Genomic DNA, 20356 nt, shown 5'->3' with positions numbered 1-20356 from the left:
GGATTAGGATTGGGATTCGATTGAGAATGGGAATGGATTGTAAATAACATGTTTGTTTTGGCTAGGATTAGGATTGGGATTGGGATTGAAGTGGGTTTTTAAACATGTATTGCTCAATCCCATGGGGATGGGATTACTAGTAACACCCCCCCATGGTATTGCTAATACCCCCATTTTGGGGGATTAACAATCCCATGGGACAACTAATCCCCCCTACAAAAACCTAACCAAACAAGGTATTAACAATCCCATGGAATTATTAATCCAATCCTCCCTTCCAAACCTCCTATCAAACACGCCCCTTAGTTCTAACCCCTCCGCTTTCAAATTCCCCAGGGGTATCTCTGTCCCATTACCTTCTCCCTTACTCCAACCCGCCGTCGCTTAAATCCGATTACTTGCGCTCTCTCAGACACGAAATCCAGCGCGCGTTTCCCGTATTCGCATATTCTCTCTCTCTCTCTCTCTCTCTCTCTCTCTCTCTCTCTCTCTCTCAGTTTCCGTTAGGGTTTGGTTTATCGTTTATCTACACTCCAATCCCTCCCCCCCCCCCTCTCTCTCTCTGTTTATATATATGTATGTATATACACAACTCATCTCCATCTAACTAGCTATACATTACAGTCTATCTGTATGTTGTTTGTTTGAATGTTTTTGTAACATATCTAAGTGAAGAAGAGACTCGAAGCTCGCAATGGGAGTACCAGCATTTTACAGGTGGTTGGCGGAGAAGTATCCGTTGGTGGTGGTGGATGTAATCGAGGAAGAACCTGTCGAAATCGAGGGCGTCAAGATTCCCGTCGACACGAGTAAACTTAATCCCAACAGTATCGAATTCGACAACCTTTATCTCGATATGAACGGGATTATTCACCCTTGTTTTCATCCCGAGGACCGCGTACGTTTCCAAGTTTTTATGTTCTCAACTGTCTTTCTTCTACTTTGGCCTTTTTGTTTCGCATAAACAGTTGAATGTGTTAAATATGCGGCGAAGCTAGAATTTTTGGTTGGTGTGGCAGAAATTAGATCCATATGCAAATTCTTATTCTTATTTGCTAATTCAAAAAATAACTAAATGAATATCATAAGTTATAAAGTATATATCCACTGACAAATGTAAATTTACTTTACAATCGGTCCAAAGACTTATTAAATTTGAGAATGATGCATGATAGCCTTGTTCGTAATGCTATATTGCTATCAACTCTCGAAAAAAAAAAAAGTGTTAGGTTTTTTTTGTTGCATTTGAAGCAAGTTTGGGCAATTGGGAGATTTTTTGTGGGCTCAAAAGGCATAATATCAAAGTGAATGGGGTCAAGTGACTCTGCTTGGGCCTTACTCCTTCGGCCTCTGGTGGTAGTAGATGTGAAACAGCATTTGGAGTAGGGAATTGCTACGAACACGGAAGACATTTTAGTGTTTGTTATGCAATATGCATGCATGAATCCAATTGAACACGAATGAAAGAGCTGCAAGCGATCTTCTCGCTTTTCTAGTCCATACCCAGATATAAATGCTTTAGCCCATAGCTCCATCTTCCGGCTTAGTGGATCTATGAGTGTCAACCGTTTCTTTGATTGCCTTTCTGTTGGAGCACTGATGTTTTAGGTTAAAAAAGCCATCAGGAAGGTGTAGTTTTTTTCCGCCTTAGTGCATTGACTTGTCATTTATAAGGGGAGAAGAAAAAATTGTAACCGAGTATACTAAAGTCGATGAGATTTGTGATTGAGAATCATAAAGCATGTTGATGAATCTACTTCTTTGGGAGTGATCACATTTTGTTTCTCTTACTCCACAAAATAAGATATCAGTGAAATTTGAGTGGACAATCTTCTTTGATAGAGTGTTCTTCCAGGGAGAGTAATTTAGTTTATTCCTGGTTGAGTTATTCTCAAAAGGATCAACAATTTATGTTATTTATCACTATGCACTATTGCAAGAGAAAATGGCTGTGTGATTGTGACGTTTCTCTGCCTTTTATTGCTGGAGGATACATGTTTTTTTTTTCCCTTGTAGCTTAACTAAGGTAGTTTATTTGACATTGGCCTCCTGCATATCATGTATGTTTTTTCAAAAGCGTATGTTTAGCCTTATGAGCTTTCGTGCTTTCTCTTCCTCAAGTTGGAAATTTATCTAGCAGACATTGGGCCAGCAAAGCAGAAGAGGAAAAAGGAAAAGCTAAAAGGAGTAAAATGAACCAGTTTCTTTCTGTATGGGATGCATAATGGTGTTTTTGGCGAGTCGATAGGGCTTGCATTGTCGTTTTTACTTTTCCATGAGCGATGATGTTTTAGAGAATTGTAATTTCCTATTACTGGTGTTTTAAAGATAATTTATCCGTTTGTATTTTCTGAGTGAACAAATGGCCCTTGATAGAGCTCAATGGAGAAAAATGATTCATGTGCTCAGTTTGGTTTGGTATTTCTGTGTGTTGCCAATTGTGAACCCCTTTGTAAGATTGTTCCGTTTGCCTTGCTGTTTTATAACTTAGACAAATATGGCTTGACATATTTTTTTGTTCCATGTAGCCCTCTCCTAGAACTTTCGATGAGGTGTTCCAGTGCATGTTTGACTATATAGACAGACTTTTCATAATGGTGCGACCCCGAAAGCTACTATACATGGCTATTGGTGGGTAAGAAGGTTGACAGGCCTTTTTCTCCCCAGTGTTAACTGAGTTGATAAAATTTCATTTTTGTTTTGGAATACTGACTATGAAGAAACGTGTGGCAGATGGTGTAGCCCCGAGAGCAAAAATGAATCAACAGCGATCTAGGCGTTTTAGAGCTGCTAAAGATGCAGCAGATGCGGTATGTGCCTTTTGCATGTAGAACCTATGTGACTTCTAAAACTTTGGTGTGGGTATTCGATCAGTGACCTCTTCTTCTGCAGGCAGCTGAAGAAGAAAAGTTGCGCGAGGAGTTTGAGAGGGAAGGCAGAAAGCTCCCTGCGAAACAGGAATCACAAGTTTTCGACTCTAATGTGATCACTCCTGGAACTGAATTTATGGGCGTCTTATCCGTAGCTTTGCAATACTATATCCATCTCCGTCTTAACAATGATCCTGGATGGAAATCTATTAAGGTATTATTCATGTCAAGGTCCCATGAGTCGTGGTTGGTTTATCTTTCCATCATAGTGGTGTACGTGTTCTTGTGGTGGGGCATTGTGGTGAAGGCTGAGTGATCTAGTTTATGCTCATTATTCAATTCTTTTGAAGGTTATTCTTTCTGATGCAAATGTTCCTGGTGAAGGAGAACACAAAATAATGTCGTATATTCGGCTTCAAAGGAATCTTCCTGGTCATGATCCAAATACAAGCCATTGCTTGTACGGCTTGGTATGCATTTTCTTCCAGCATACCCGTGCATTACTTAATACTGTTATGTCCTGACAACTAATAGGTTATCTGTTGGTGGAATTTTAACTGGTGATGGACAACAGGACGCTGATCTAATCATGTTGGCTTTAGCTACTCATGAAGTCCATTTTTCAATACTCAGGGAGGTCAGTGACTTACTACTTTAGAATTTCAGTATCCGTCAAAAGTAATATTTTAAAGTAAGATTTTCGTGTAACATTATTTTCAAGTTGGAACAAAGGTTATGTTCTGTTTCTGAGAAGCACAGGGTAGGCGAACTGTCTGAAGTATTTTAATGGCTGTGATTTTCTCACTCCTTTAACTATGTTCTTTTATTGGATGGATGGATTCATAAGTGCTAGATTCTCTCTCTCTCTCTCTCTCTCTCTCTCTCTCTCTCTCTCTCTCTCTCTAATTTTAAGTTTTTACGAGTGACATGGGTATATTCCCAAACTTTTCAGGTTGTATTCACCCCTGGACAACAAGACAAATGTTTTCTATGTGGTCAAATGGGCCATTTGGCAGCAGACTGTAAAGGCAAGGCAAAGAGAAAGGCAGGGGAGTTTGATGGGAAAGGTGACGCTGATGTTGTGGCCAAAAAGCCTTACCAGGTTCGTTTTACCTTCCCATTCAATGAAGTACTCATAGGGTAATCCCCTCTTTTGATTGGCTATTTTTGGTCCTTGTTTCCCTGAGTTGTTCGTGATTGCAGTTTCTCAACATTTGGACGCTTAGGGAGTATTTGGAATATGAAATGAGAATACCGAATCCTCCTTTCGAGATTGATCTCGAGTGCATTGTCGATGACTTCATCTTCATGTGTTTCTTTGTTGGCAATGACTTTTTGCCACATATGCCCACGCTGGAGATTCGTGAGGTATGCTTCATAGTTTTCTTCCTTTCAGGCTCCTATTGTGGAAATTTTTTTAATTCATTGGGAAGTTCAAAAGTAGGGCGATCCACCATGTACATGAATAACTATAGAATACAGTCAGCTTTGTTCAATAGATTACTTCTAGCCTATGGTTGAGTTTAACTAGGAAGCTTCTTTTGAAGCCAAGAAAGAAAAAACAAAGAAGAAGAAATAATGAATGAAGGCTTCAGACCTTTAATTGTAGGCTAATCTATCTATTGAAAGTTTCCACTCAGATGTTCAAGTGTATAAAAAATCATAAAGTTTAAGACGAAAAGCAATGTAGGAAAATAGATGTTGATTCTTATATCCATGCAACTGGTCAGAATCAACATAGGTTTGGGAACACTATCTACTGCGGCATCTTACATTTTTGAATTGCCTTTATGTGCCTCGTACAAACTCAATAATGGTAAATATCTGAGGATGTGCATTACCATTACAAATGGGAAGGTATTTTCTGGAGATCTATGCTATCTCGATTACATTATATATGGCGACATATCTTTTGGTAATTGAGAAAAATTCTCAAACCAACGTTGACTGGTTCCACATGGCATGGATGTGAGGATGGACATGCCAGCAATCCCATCGACAGCAGAAACATTTTCTTAGTGGTTTTGATTGCCAACTAAGTTTGCCATTTACGACTTCTTTTCTCATACTTAAAAATGACTTAATGCGGAAGAAATACAGGTATAATGATTTCGTTATCTCTAAATTCTTTCTTCTGGTTTGTTTTTTAGGGTGCAATTAACTTGCTGTTGGCTGTGTATAAGAAGGAATTTAGGGCATTGGGCGGGTATTTGACTGATGCGAGCAAGGTATCCAATTGATTTTCTGTAGTCGAGTTATGTAATGAGTTATTAGCTTGGCCTGAATACATTTAGCCGATTGTTCTTAATCCCTCTCATTATTTCTCAGCCTAATCTGAGCAGGGTGGAGCACTTCATTCAGGTTGTGGGATCATATGAGAATAAGATATTCCAGAAAAGAGCTCGGCTGCATCAGGTTAGTGTTGTTCTTCCATTCGCATAATCATCTTCTTCTGGTTGATTTACAACTTTGTTACATGGACTCTTCGACATGAAGTACCCAGTTCGGACGCTTGACCCTTGAGTAAAGGTGTGGGATATTTGTCTGACATCTGCATCTGGAAACTCACCTACTAAGCAGATTAAGTTTTCAAGTCTATTGCAGAATTCTGCATCAAATGTAATATGACCATAGTTGTCGAAATCGTACGATTCGCGATTCAAATCGTACGATTTGGGGTATCATCGATTCGAACCGATACAAAGAATCGTAAATGGGGGAGAATCGTAGACAGAATCGACGAATCGATTCGAGAATCGGTGAATCGTTAGAATCGTACGATTCAGTTTGTTTTCGAGCCCGGCGGGTGGGGTCGAATTTTTGCCACCGAAAATGAAATTAAAGTTGAATATCAGGTTTTGTAATAATTTTTTCTGCCATACGAAGGGTCGAAACCCTTTAAGGAAGATTTTAAGAGGATCAATTTGGTTCTCCACAGTCGTAATCCAAAAAAATTTGGGTTTTACATACTTGTGGGTTTCGGAAGAACAGAGCTCAAAGAACTGAGCTTCGAACAGAGCTTCATGCAGCATCTCTAACAGAATAAAAGACATCATGACATCGTCGACCGTCAAACTGTTGGCCATCGATTAGGAAGAGCTTAGCCACCGATAAGCTATTCCACCGAATTTGTTTGCCATCGAATAGGCAGAGTAAACAGTTAATGAGGCTTATATTGTCCCCTTCCCACCATTTAGACTATTATATTCTCCACTATATGCTATTAGATTCCCCACTACAACTATTATATTCTCCACTCCCAACTTATATAATATTATATTCACTCCCATTTCCAATTATATGTTATTATATTCTCCACTCCCAAATATATGATATTATGTTCACTCCCACTTCCAACTATATGTTATTATATTCTCCACTCCCAAATGTATGGTATTCTATTCACTTCCACTCCCAACTCAGATTTCAGACCCACATTTTTGCAACAAAAGCAAGTGTCTTGCTTATTTAGACCATGTGATCATTTATTTATCTTTGGAAACAATACTTTTGTTGATTCAAACTTGAAATCTACATTTTTTATGCATTTTAAAAATTTTGACCGAATCGGAACGATTCACGATTCGATTCACGATTCGCCACCGGACCTTTTCGATTCTCGATTCGATTCACGATTTGACAACTATGAATATGATGGATGACTTGGCCTATGACAACTTATAAGTACAATTTATGTTAGAGAATAGAAGAGTAGGTTAAAATTTTCATATTGTGTTGAATCCCGGCTTCTGGGAGTAGATGGATGGCGTGGTTCAAGATATACCTTTTGGGGAGAAGCTTTTTATAGGAGGCGATTTCAATGGCCATGTGGGAGTGCATAAACAAGGGTATGAGAAGGTGCATGGTGGTTTTGGTTTTAGTGACCTTAACGAAGGTGGTCGGAGGATTTTAGATTTTGAAGTAGCTTTTGACCTTATAGTGGGGAATACTTTCTATAGGAAGCGAAAAGAGCATTTAATTACCTTTAAGAGTGGAGCCAATAGAAGCCAAATTAACTACTTTCTTGCTAGAGGTGCGGACCGCTTGACATGTAAGGATTGTAAGGTTATTCCCGGAGTGTGTCTAGTGGCACAACATAGACTTTTGGTGTTAGATATTTGTCTCAAGGGATATTAGAAGAGAAAGGAAACTAGAGGCTCACGGACTAAATGGTGGGGCCTAAGAGGGGAGAAACTAGAGGTATTCAAGGAAAGAATGTCTTAAGAAGTATGGTGGGGAGTGGAAGGAGATAGTGACAATATGTGGAATTCAATAGCTGACGGTATTAGAAGAATATCAAGAGAAGTTCTCAGGGAGTCGAAGGGAAAAGGTCCAATTTCTAAGGAGACATGGTGGTGGAATGATGAGGTTCAAACCAAGGTCAAAGCCAAGAAGGAGTGTTTTAAAAAGTGACAAAATGATCGGAATGAGGAAAATTTTCAGGGTTATGAGCAAGCTAGCAAGGAAGCTAAGAAAGCTGTTAGAGATGTTAAATTGAAAGTCTATGAGAATCTCTCTAGACTCGATAGTAAAGATGGAGAAAGATTATTTATAAACTTGCTAAGCTGCAAGAAAGGAGAGCTAAAGTCGTTTCTCAAGTTAAGTGTATAAAAGATATTGATTTGGTGGTGTTGGTAAAAAACGAGGCGATCAGGGATAGATGGAAGTCGTATTTCGAGAAGTTGTTAAATGAGAAACATAAAGGAGGCTTTGGTGGGGAGGAAGAGTATGTACCTGTCGAGAACATAGAATATGAATTTTATTGGAGAATACAAAAGTTCGAAAGGTCAAAGCTTTGAAAAAGATGAAACCGGGTAAAGCCTTAGGACCAGATGGTATCCCTATTGAAGTGTGAAAAAGTCTAGGTGACCTGGGGGTGACTTAGTTAACGAAGTTGTTTAACAAGATTATTATGACTAGAAAGATGCCCGACCAATGGAGAAGGAACACTCTAGTACCTATCTATAAGAATAAAGGGGATATCCAAAGTTGCAACAACTATAGAGGTATTACATTGATGAGTCATACGATAAAGTTGTGGGAAAGAGTTATCGAGCATCGCTTGAGGATGGTGACTACGGTGTCAGAGAAACAGTTTGGGTTCATGCCTGGAACATCAACCTGTTAGATTTTTTGGAGGGTTCCAACCTAAAACCAATTGGCAACAGGTGGAGTAGCCTCTAGAATTTATTAACCAAGCTTGGGTGGCTTAGATGAGTGATGTGGGACAAGTCTAACACTTCCTCTCACATGCAGTCCGGATGCACGTGGAGGTGACAGTCCAAGAGACCAGGAGTTGACCGACTGACTCGGGCGACAGAGATGACAGAGACTTTTCCATGAAAGGTGAGGCCACCCAAGACCTAGCTCTGATACCATGTTATATTTCTTTGAGAGTTTCAATCTAAAACCAATTGGCAACAGGTGAAGTAATCTCTAGAATTTATTAACTAAGCTTGGTTGGCTTAGATGAGCGATGTGGGACAAGTCTAACACAACTATGAAAACTATCTAGAAAAACATAATGCAAAGAAGAAGGATCTCCGTATGGTTTTCATAGACTTAGAAAAGCCTTATGATAGGGTACCCAGAGACATCATATAGGGGTTTCTGGAGAGAAAGGGAGTGACCAAATGGTACATCGAGGTGATTAGAGACATGTATGAAGGTGCTATCACTACCATTCGATCACCAGTAGAGGAAACAAGTGAATTCCCAATCACTGTAGGATTGCATCAAGGGTCAGCCTTGAGCCCGTACCTTTTTGCCTTAGTTATGGATGAATTGACTAGACAATTTCAGGAGGATATCCCATGGTGTATGATGTTTGCAGATGACATTGTCCTCGTAGATGAAACCGCTAGAGGTGTTAATACGAAATTAGAAATTTGGAGGAAAGTATTAGAGTCAAAGGGTTTTCGAATAAGTAGGAGTAAAACTGAGTATATGGTGTGAAAGTTTAGGGGTACCAGCAGTGCACACGAAGAAAGAGTGATGATCCAAGACCAGGAGATACCTGAAAGTGATCATTTTAGATACTTAGGCTCAATCATTAGTAGAGATGGAGAGATTGCCGATGATGTGACCCATAGGATCCAAGTGGGGTGGCTCAAGTGGAGGAGCACTACTGGTGTACTGTGTGACAAGAGGGTACCGATAAAATTGAAGGGAAAATTCTATGGAACTGCCATCAGACTAGCGATACTTTACGGGTTGGCCTATTAAGAAACAACAGGTGAACAAGATGAGTGTAGCAGAAATGAGAATATTGAGGTGGATGTGCGGTAAAACTAGAAGAGACAGGATTAGAAATGAAACGGTTCGTGAGATGGTAAATGTAACACCCATAGAAGAGAAGTTGAGGGAAAATGGGCTAAGATGGTTTGGGCATGTCTACCGTAGATCAGGAGATGCAGTAGTTAAGAGAGTAGATAGGATAGCTTTGGGTAGCAATGTTACGGGGAGGGGTAGACTTAAATTGACATTAGATGTTGTGTTGCGCAGCGATATGAGTATAGTAGGTTTGTATGAACAAGTGGCCCTTGACAGAGCTCAATGGAGGAAAATGATTCATGTAGCCGACCCCAAGTGATTGGGACTTAAGGCTCTGTTTGGTTTGGTTTGGTTTGTTGAATCCCGGCGTACATGACAGAAAAATGGACGCGTCCGACCCCTCGACACCCACTTGTACACTTACTAGACTTAGTCATGATCATCTTCCTCTGATGGATGTACAACGTAAATGATTGTGACTTTGTGAGTCTTTGTGTGGATATTTATTTTACTTCTTAATTCATGTCTTGGAGGTCCATGCCTTAGTCTTCTGTACTGTCTGGAAATATCCGTAATAAGTAACGAAAATGCATTCTGGGTATACCCTGCTCTGTTAAATCCATTGGTTAGATCGTGCATATCCTAATAAATTTGTGGGTAGTTCCTTTATCATGGTTATTTCAGTGCTGACTTAGCCGCCAGCTATTGTGGGATAATCTTCCTATACTTGATTGTACAAAATGTGGTGGTAAAGTTGTATTTTATGTCATGAATTGTTTCTCCCTGTTTGGAAGGTTATGAGCGGAGTTGGGGCGGTTAGTTTGATTTAAATATTACTCCCAGGGATACTATGTATTTTCTTCCACTCAACTCTGAAGTACGTGTATGTGCTAACAAGTTTATGTGATCTAGACTTGGTAGGTCTTCGAGTTATTTTTGTTATTTTTATGTGCAGACAAGTGCATGATAGTTCTAATTTCATATACCATGTGTCCCTCGTGAGACATAAGTAGGGACTTCATAACGTGTGTTCAGCACCCACCCTCCTGCAACTAGCCCACAATGTAATATCTGTGTTTTGCTTTCAATGTTCAGAATCAAGCTGAAAGAATCAAGCGGGAAAAGGCGCAAACAAAAAGAGGAGATGATATAGAACCTCAAGTTAAACCCGATTCTATTGTACCTGTTGCTCGTTATCATGGTTCTCGTCTTGCTTCAGCTTCGTCACCTTCACCATATCAGCATAAGGGATTTGGTTACAGTACAGCAAGCACGTCGTCTGTTAGAAATGAAAACTTACTTGGGCAGGTCACTATGGATGTATCAGTCCTTGACATTTGTAACAAGAAGCCTGAGACATCTGATGATAAACAAAACTATTTCCGGGCTAGAAAAAGCGCACGTTTGGCATCTGGAGCTACTGTTGGTGCTGCTGTTGTTGAGGCAGAGAATAGTCTTGAAATAGAAGTACGTTTTTATGCTTTAGGACAGGCTCTTTTATACAACTCTAATTCATCATCCCATTTTCGGTATTTATTGTCTGTGGGCTATGCTTTGATCGTCATCTGGTGTTTATTGTTGGCATGGCCGTTGACCTTCTGTCTGATAAAATAACAGAAAACAATCGCATCGTTATTGTCACCTTGTTTGGAATGGGCAAGGCGAGGCGGTTGACCTCTCTTGAGGTGAGGCGTAAGCCTCAAGGTGTTGAGGTGTTAGCCTTTGGAGTATTTATTTTCATTTATAAAAAACATAAATGAAAGAGCATACAAAGGTGCCTTATTCAAAATAAGAAAATAGTAAACATAATTCATGAAAGAGCATGCTAAGGCATAAAAACATAGTGCATTAATATACCCAACGTTTAAAAGCACTCCAAGTTGTCTCGCAAGTACGCATAACCGCTTCTTTACCCGACTCTTTACTTATCAAAAAATAGATCTACTCTTCACTTACCAAAAGAAAAGAACAGACTTTTCTGATGCATTCGCCTTCATCATCTATGCAAAAAAGGCGTGAAAAGCGTACGCTTCCCGAGGCATTTGACTGATGGGCACATCTTTGTGGTTCCCTGGTCAGAAATCAATGCCCAGGAGCTTTTTTGTTGTGCCTCGTCTCAAGGCGACCCCCTGAGTTGCCTTTGAAAATATCGATTTGTAATATTTTATATACTTACTCTATTGATTCTCAGATGCATGAAAACAAAGAAGAATTGAAAACAAAGCTAAAGGAGTTGCTTCGCGAGAAGTCTGATGTATACAGTTCTGAAAATCCAGACGAGGACAAGGTTTGATCATCGAGATGCTTTTTGATTGGTTCCATATACTTGTTTCCTTGTTCATTTGGTTCTTTTGCCCTGAACACTAATTGGATGAATGAAAGATAAAGGTTGTTTAAAATTCTTGTAGCTTTCAATGAATCATCTTAACATTTCTTGTTGCAGATCAAATTGGGAGACCCAGGCTGGAAAGAGAGGTACTATGAAGAAAAGTTTAGTGCAAAATCTCCCGAGGAACTTGAACGGATGCGAAAAGATGTTGTAAGTTTTTTTTTTTTTATAATCTAAATGCCTCCGTGTTCAATTTGTAAAGGAACTTTTGCTTTTGATTCCATTCCCTTTCAAGAAGGAGAATTGTCATTATATGCAATGTCTATTTTGGTAAATTTCCTTTGATATTTCTGATGCATTCTGTCAGAAATGTGGTGAATATGGTTGTCATTAGGCTTGCTGATGCCTTTGTCGACTTGGTTTATAATTCCCTACACCATCTACATAGGAGCCTTCATTAATTTGGTTAGTCAATTTTGTGCACTGATACAAATCAAGCATCACTTTCACCTTAAAGCTGAGCGGGTCCTTAAAAAAGCTTTCCTCTGTTGGCCTAGTGCATGGTGGCTTGAGGTAGTGGTCCTAAATCCTAGGAAATGCAATATTTTGTCCACCTCAGCTACACGATGTCTCATTGTGTTACAGTTTGATACCTCGGGGCTGCAAGTGTCTCTATCAGCCTTCAGTCCTCGAATCATTGAAATATTTAATGGAAGATGAAGTGGATGGTTGAAGGTTTCCTTCGTTAGTCACCTTATTGCCCCCGTTGGAAGGATTCCTCCCAGTCTATCTATGGGCGTCTGCCTGCTCATATTGATGTTGTTAAGCTTTTTTTTGAACGGCGAAATAGAATTTTATTAATCTTTGAAGGATTACAGAGATCAAATGGAGCAAGGAGAAAAGCAACAGGTGTTCATCCAAGACCCAAACCCTTAATTGGCAAGATGCCAATCAAGGAGACACCCCAAGAGGCTTAAATGCCCAAATAAAGCAATACAAAGCAGATTCCAACACCTAAAAGGCCTAAAAGCCCAAATAGAACAATAAGCACAAATGGGACACAACCCAAACACCTAAAAGGCCTAAAAGCCCAAATATAAGGGGTAAATCCAGCATTAAAGCCCAAAAAACCCTAACCCTACAAAAATCCCAGCAGCCGCCTCCCCCCACCCTGCCACACACCAGCCGCTGCCGCTAAGCGGCCTGACCACACCTCCACCGCCTTGCTTAGCCGTTAGGCCGAGAAAACCGAACCTAAACCCACTTCATGGTTTGGGCCATTTGCGAATTACCCTCCTTCCCATTTGAAATAGCCACCTAACCCCCTTATGCTTCGTAGACTAAAGCGCACAGCTACCTTTCATTATTGGTCTTGTATATGGAAAAAATGTCCCCAACTTAATCCTCTTTTCTGAACATAACCCACGTACATAAAACAATTATGTACATACAAACATCGTCCCACAGCCATGGACTCATCTCCAATGACCAACCCTTCTAACCTCTCTCTTCCCTTCCGTGGAAACTCGAGTGAGTATAATAATGGTATAACAATCTTGAGAAGACATCTTCCCTGATTTCTCGTTCTCTATTTAACTTCCATTTCCCTCTCTCTTTCTGAACCTCTTTCTCTTATTTTGTTTCCTAAATGTTGCAACATTGTATGTTAATTCTCTCTTCTCACACTCTGGAAAGTGGGTCTCACTTTCTGCTCTCTATGTATCATCTTAAGGGTGTGAAAATCTGAGAATATTTCCTTCCATTGAAGAAACGATTTTGTTCTAGATCATTTGGTGAGTCAATATGATTAGAATTCGGTTCAAGAACTATCAACTATGTAAGTTAACTACCCATGCAAAATTGACAAGATAATGGGGACACAACACTAAGAGAATGACCCTCTCAGGTGTGTTCAAACATCTCAATTTGGTGTGCCCAAGCTTTCCATTTATTGAAGCAGCATAAGAGTATTTGGTCTGAAAATTTTGGTTCGGTGTAATATTTATGTTTTCGACATAGCCATCTGCAACGTCTTCTACATCACTGTACTTAGATGGAACCAACAGTGTTACTTTAGTTCTTCAAGCCTCAGCAGGTTATGTAATTTTTCTGAGTGTCTCTTTGTTATGGAATGTAAAGGGACTAATAGAAGTTCCCATTCATTCCCTTTGTAGGTTTTGCAGTACACAGAAGGTCTGTGTTGGGTTATGCACTATTACTATGAAGGGGTTTGTTCCTGGCAATGGTAATTTCCCCACCTCCATTCTGGGCAATGTTCTTTTTTTGACCTGTCATTGTCACTCCTGCTGCTGCCCCTACCTCTAATTCCCATTTTCTGTTTTTGTTCTTGTTATGTTTTGAGTGAATTTTGCTCTATATGTACTCAAGTTTCGTGATCTCTGTATATCTCTGTGGATGTGTGAATTTTAAAATATTAACCTAGGTGTTTCTTTGTATTTCATTGGCCTGAGAATGAGATATGCTTGTTTTGAGAGATGTCATGCATGGACGCATCTAGGTGGGTGAAGCGCCAAATAACAATCCCAGGCTCGAATAGTTTCTCATATCTCTTATTAGCTTTTTCTTTCATTGGATGGTTTATTTTAGTATCTTTTTCTTGATTTGGATCCATGTGCACTCACTGTCTAAAAATGCATGAGTTCAAGTATATGTTAAGTTGTATGTTCTTTTCTGGTGGAATTGGGTGGCTATTTCATGATGTTTTCCTCCATAAATGAAGTACTCCATGCTTATAATATTCTGATTTTAAGTAAGAGATTGAATGTTTGTGTCTTCGTACATTTTTTCCTTTCCATTCCATTTTATTCTTTTCACCCTCAATGGTGGGGGTGCATCATTTCGGTAACTTATATTTCTTTTGGGTAGTGGTTCCCCCACATTGTGGCTCTCCATGATTCTTGTTTTTTTTACTCTCTTTTGCAACTTCACCAAAAAAAATAATTCTAGCGTTTAATTGTTTTTGTTGGCAGGTTTTATCCTTATCATTATGCACCATTTGCTTCAGATCTCAAGGATCTGAGCAAGCTGAGCATAAGCTTCGAACTGGGTTCCCCATTCAAGCCATTCAATCAGCTGCTGGGGGTTTTACCTGCTGCAAGGTTCCACTAACCACTCTTTTTCCTTATTTTAAGTTCTGTTGAAAAGTTTCTCTCGTTATGTAGTTCTAACTGGATTTTTTTGCAGCGCTCATGCTCTTCCAGAGCATTATAGGAGATTGATGACTGATCCAAATTCGCCTATCATAGATTTTTATCCATCTGGTAAGATTTTGTAATGATCTTTCCTGGTGGAACGGTTTTTTGTAGTTGAGTTGAAACATTATACAAATTTTATTTTCTTCCATGATGTTTTTTAGATTTCGAAGTCGACATGAATGGAAAGCGGTATGCTTGGCAGGTTTGTTTTTTTCACAGTAGCATCTTGGTTTATTAATGTTTGTTTCTTGTACTTGACAATTTGCCTGCCTTTTCATGGTTGTAAAGGGTGTGGCCAAGTTGCCTTTCATTGATGAAGCCCGTCTACTTGCAGAGGTCGCAAAAGTTGAACATACTTTGACGGTACGGTATATGTTGAAGTCAGCCTCTGATATGTGCTTGGCTACCAATTGCTTTTGCATGATAATTTTTCTCATTATGCACGTTTTTCTGTACAGGAGGAAGAAGTGCGAAGAAATAGCATGATGTTCGACATGCTTTACGTGGCGTTATCTCACCCTTTATCTCCTTACATATTCTCTCTGGATGACCGCTACAAGCAGTTGACAGACAAGGAAAGAGCTGAAATCAAGGAGCAACTTGATCCAAGGGCCAGGTTTGTGGTTTGCTAGTTCGTGCCAATGATGTCGTAATTGGAGCTTTTAATATGAGATTGCTTTTCTATCTGAGCCTGCACAGTAGCTGGCTTAGCAGAACAGGAGGAGCCCTAGACTCGCAGATGAATCTCTTAAGTTATAAGCTCTGAGAATGCAACATCTAGAGTCAGCAAGTAAACTATTAATAATGTTTACTGGTTATTTTCAATGAAAATCGTTTTCTACTACGAAGTAGCTTTGGCGAGTATATTAGTAAATTCTCAAACTATTTTCGAATAGCTGAATGGTATCATACTGGGTTAAAATCAGGTTTATCCAGGTGAATTGCAAAAATTCACTCATTAATTAGGTGTGTCCGAACTCCAAAATATACCAAGTAAAACATACTTAATTTATGACATTCTCAAATTAAAATAAATGGAAAGAGAAGGCTCCCTTCACCCCCATCTCTTTTGGCTCTAACAAGTGCTTTTTTGCTTAGTTGGACGTCCATTTTTGTTTTATATCTTTCCTTATTTTCACTGTGTATCTCCCAAAGTCATTACTAGGGACAAGTGCTTTTTTGCTTAGTTGGATGTCAATTTTTGATTTATATCTTCCTTTTTTTCACCATGTATCTCCCAAAGTCATTACTACTATACTAGGCCTATTGCGTTCCACTGTGGCCAGTCCTGAATTATTATTTTTTGTGATTATACAATTATACCCAATTCAGCTCATAGGTTGGGTCTGATTCAGTATTTTTTTAGTCATAGTGGAGCTTATTCCTCATCCCATTGCAAAATCTTCTGCTTAGAAAGTATTCCCTCTGCGGTAGCCACCTTATTCTTTTTCATGTGGAATCCGATGCTTCCTTGGTGTAGTATAATTTATGAGCTTTGTTTCTACTCTTTTTCTTATTTATATTGGGGTGCATGCAGCGATGGGATGAATGGGTATATATCCCTTTGTGCTGGAGATCCTTGCCCCCCAGTTTTCAGGTCACCTGTTGGTGGAATGGAAGATGTTATGAACAATCAAGTCATGTGAGTTAAAATGTTATCTTGTATTGGTTCCTTAAATTCAGTGTTTATCTTAGAGCTGTTGTATTGACTTCACTTTCCCCTTTGCCATTCCAGAAGTGCTATTTACAGACTTCCAGATGCCCACGAACACATCGCTCGTCCACCTGCAGGGGTTATATATCCAGAGAAGGTATGTTTCATAATGTTCCTCTGCTTGGGCAGATGCATAAGTTTTTGACTTTGCGGTGAACCCCTTTAAAAACCCTTATTATGCCTTTCTACTTATTACATAATGTAACGTGGTTTGATCAATAGAACATATGACATACATTATAAAAGATGCTTAGTCAATCAACGTTTAGAGGAACCAAAAAGGCCCAGCTATGTTCAATCATCGTTTGGTAGGGGTGATGATTTTCGCATTCCATTTTCTTGTAAATGCACTCCAAAACTTGTCCTTTAGTGCTTAAAATTACACACAATATAAAACAAATTTTGCAATACATTTATATGAAAATGGAGTGCAAAAATCAACTTTTGGGGAGAACGTAAATAGCACCATTTGCCAGATGCAAAACATTTGGTGCATACTTTAGCTTATTCTGGTAAATTGGCCAAACATTTAAAGATATTTAATATGAACTAGGAGTGGTGTTTATGGAAACAAACTTTATCCTTGTCTCCTAATCAACTTATTTCCTTTGCTATTGATTTTAATGGCCACACTTAGTATTGGCATACATTTATGGTGGGGCCTGTTATGACCCGCATTTTTTCCCATGTGTTTCTGGGCATTGCGGTGGTTTTGTTCGAAAATTTGTTGCCTACTCTAAGCTATTATTTGGGTTCTATTGGATGGTCTTGTGTGGCCAAACATCCTTATTTTGTGGTTCTACCTTGAGCTGAATAAACTCATGGACCTCTCTCTCTTACTTTTTGTCCATTTTTTCCTAGACTGTTACGATGGGGGATCTAAAAGCTGAGCCTCCTTTATGGCATGAGGACTTTGGAAAGAGGCCGTGGGAAAATGGAAGGTGCAAAATATGCCTTTTTCATTGAGTGCCATTTCTAATAAGCTGTCTCCTTGATTTGTTATTGATACTGGTTTATCATGCTATTAAAAGTTGTTTTTGCATTATTTCTTTGCTTTTAGGCACCTCCCAAATGGAACTATTTCTGGTCGGCAGCTTGGTGAGGCTTCACACCGCCTTGTAGTAAATAGCTTACAATTAAGGACTGATCGGAATGGTTTTAGCAATCAGCAGCATGGCCGACCTTTATCTTCCTATCAAAATAACAGATACCACGATAACGAACGGAACAAGATGGTGCCACCTAGGACAGGCTATCATCCTCAAACTTCCCATGGTCACCACAGGCCACAAAATCCCTCTCCAGTACAAAATCATTTCAACCAAAGTTATCGTGGTCCGCATGCTTCCTTAGTTTCTCATGATGCATACAGTGGGTACCATTCTCAGTACAAAAGGAACAATCATTCTACTGACCAAAATAGGGACTATTCATCACGATTCCAACAATATGGTAGAAACAGGTACCCCGGGCAAGGCCCTCCTCGTGTTGGAGTCCAACGTCCTGTGCAGAGTGCGGCCCAGTTTCAACAACAGGGTGGATATCCACTGCAATTCCAACAATATGGTGGAAACAGATATGCTGGACAAGGCCCGCCTCATCGTGGGGTCTCAACTCCCATTCCAAATAGAGCCCAATTTCACCAACAGGGCGGATACAACTATGGGAGCTACCAACATTATGGAGCTTCCAACTACACTAGTTACCGAGCTAGTGCTACCTGGGTCCCTCTGGCAAACCAGAGTGGTGGGAGAGAAGGTATTCGTCCTCAACAAGTAGGCGGTCAGTTGTCAGCATTAGATCAGGGAGCAAGCAGAAATCCACCACCTCCCAGGTACAACCATTAGAGGCCAGAATTCATAAGGAATTGTTGTACATTAGCTTGTCACCTAGTGTCCAATAGCTTTTACCATCATGTTCCCTTTGTTCTTTTTGTGTTAGTTGTTTAGTCAGTAGATTCGAACTAGGTTGTTATTTCATTTGATAGTGGTGGGCATTTGTAGAAGAAAAGAAAATGTTGTATTCTCTTACCCTTAATTTGATAATGCAAAAGTCAAAAACTTTAAGCTAGCTAGGTGCTCTCTCTCTCTCTCTCTCTCTCTCTCTCTCTCTCTCTCTCTCTCTCTCTCTCAGAGCCATACAAGGAATGTCTCGGTTGGTTAATGAATGACTGTTCGAATGTTTTGGGCTCGTTGATTTGGGACAGTTCGTGCGGCCAAAGAAAACCGTCATTGAGGATGCAACTTGATGGTTTGAGCATGATTTTTGCTAGAATATAGTTGATGCGCGCCTTTGTTACAGTTGAGGGATCCATGGAGAAGGAAAGGAAGCTTTCCATCGAGCCTGTGAAAGAATAGCCCAGTCGTGCACCAGGTGGTCGAGATAGCTTTCTCTGTTAACTATAAGTATGGACATGGCATAGATATTAGAGTGATGTCGAATTGAATTGCTTGTTTACTAGGAATGGGGACATGAAAGATTATTGTCTCGAGTTTTGTTGGCGTGGTTGTTGCTTTTGGGACAATCGAGCCAAATGATGGAATCAAGATTCTCTACGATCTCTCATATGTTCTTATTAATGTGATGTAAATTACTAAATTGTTATTCATGCAAAAAAAGTTAATTGATTGGACAAATCGGTATCCATTTGAAAGGAACCCTGCTTTCCTAAGAGCAATGAGCTGTTAAACTATGATCGGTCTTTAAGGATGGATGTCCACACCTATCCGTCGTGGCTGTCCACGCCTTTGTTAAACCTATTCATATCTTTACATTTATCTTACACTAAAATAAATATTTTTGTGACACTCATAATACATGGTATCCTAAATTTTGTTATCATTTGAGTTGATATATATATATATATATATATATATATATATATATATATATATGCGGTTCCGGGGACACCTAAAAAAACACCTAAAAAAACACCCCATAGCTCCCGATCAAATTTTGATGATCCGAGCCGCTCAATGTGATCAGAACGTGATTTTAAGGGTACCCGCAAGAAATCAGAAAAAAAAATGACCGGGAAGGACTTGATCCGAACAGTTTCGAACGGTTTTTTATTGAACGGTTCAAATAAAAACTGCTTAAATCAAACTTTCCCGGTCATTTTTTTTGCTAATTTCTCACGGGCACCCTTAAAATCACATTCTGCACACATTGAACGGTTCGGATCATAAATATTTGATCGGGAACTATGAGAATGAGATTATGGGTGTTTTTTTGGGTGTTTTTTTAGGGTGTCCATTGAACCGTTCCGATATATATATATATATATATATATATATATATATATATATATATATATATATATTGTGTGTGTGTGTGTGTGTATAGGAGTAATTCTAAATTTTTATAGTGGTATAGTATAATTAGTTCGTTAACTCATAATCTTTTCAACTCATCTTACTATATATCCCCGAACCGACATATAGAGTGACCAAAACGATGCATGACACAATCTATTTTGTTAGCCCTATTTATTAGAAAGTTTATTAATTACTAAGTCATAATCATAACGAGTGAATATCTTGCCTTGATATTATTGAAAAGAACCCGTAACCAAATTGGATATTTGAATAGAAGTGCATGTGTTTTTGAAAGAGAATAGTCCATATATCACATGATTTAATTCCTATACTCAAACCCACCACAAATTATGTGAATCCGGTACGTAATAATGTCTAGTGGAAAAAAGGCTCATAGCAATGACCCAAGAGGACTGAATATGTCTTTACAAGATAGTCACATTCCATATCTCCGTACCTATTGTATTTCAGACTACATGTACTTATAAACGAACTCTAAATCTTGCCCTTCAATGTGTAGAACTACACGCAACACAATTTTGCACGTTAAAAGATAAATTTTAGAGTACGTTTGTAAGAAAGATGATTGTTAAAAATTATTTTACCCTATAGAATGGATTAATGGAAGCACGTCATAT

At 39.2% G+C, this 20356-nt stretch overlaps 1 protein-coding gene across 1 annotated transcript; it reads left to right on the top strand.

Moving 5' to 3' along the window:
• Nucleotides 1-324: 324 nt before the first annotated feature.
• Nucleotides 325-18471, top strand: LOC131330242 (5'-3' exoribonuclease 3). Its single transcript, XM_058363751.1, has 23 exons — nt 325-898; nt 2529-2631; nt 2734-2810; nt 2893-3084; nt 3221-3340; nt 3445-3507; nt 3823-3972; nt 4074-4238; nt 5021-5098; nt 5199-5285; nt 10239-10610; nt 11335-11430; nt 11587-11682; nt 13647-13717; nt 14463-14591; nt 14677-14753; nt 14849-14889; nt 14976-15050; nt 15146-15303; nt 16225-16329; nt 16423-16498; nt 17263-17342; nt 17462-18471. The coding sequence occupies exons 1-23, from the start codon at nt 695-697 to the stop codon at nt 18246-18248; spliced, it is 3402 nt and encodes a 1133-aa protein (XP_058219734.1). The 5' UTR covers nt 325-694; the 3' UTR covers nt 18249-18471.
• The last annotated feature ends 1885 nt before the right edge of the window (nt 18472-20356 follow it).

The sequence above is a fragment of the Rhododendron vialii genome, chromosome 6a (genome assembly GCF_030253575.1).
Source record: "Rhododendron vialii isolate Sample 1 chromosome 6a, ASM3025357v1".
In the NCBI taxonomy this organism is placed as follows: domain Eukaryota; kingdom Viridiplantae; phylum Streptophyta; class Magnoliopsida; order Ericales; family Ericaceae; genus Rhododendron; species Rhododendron vialii.
Note: the sequence above shows the minus strand (reverse complement) of the source record. Positions and strands in the feature narration are given on the sequence as shown.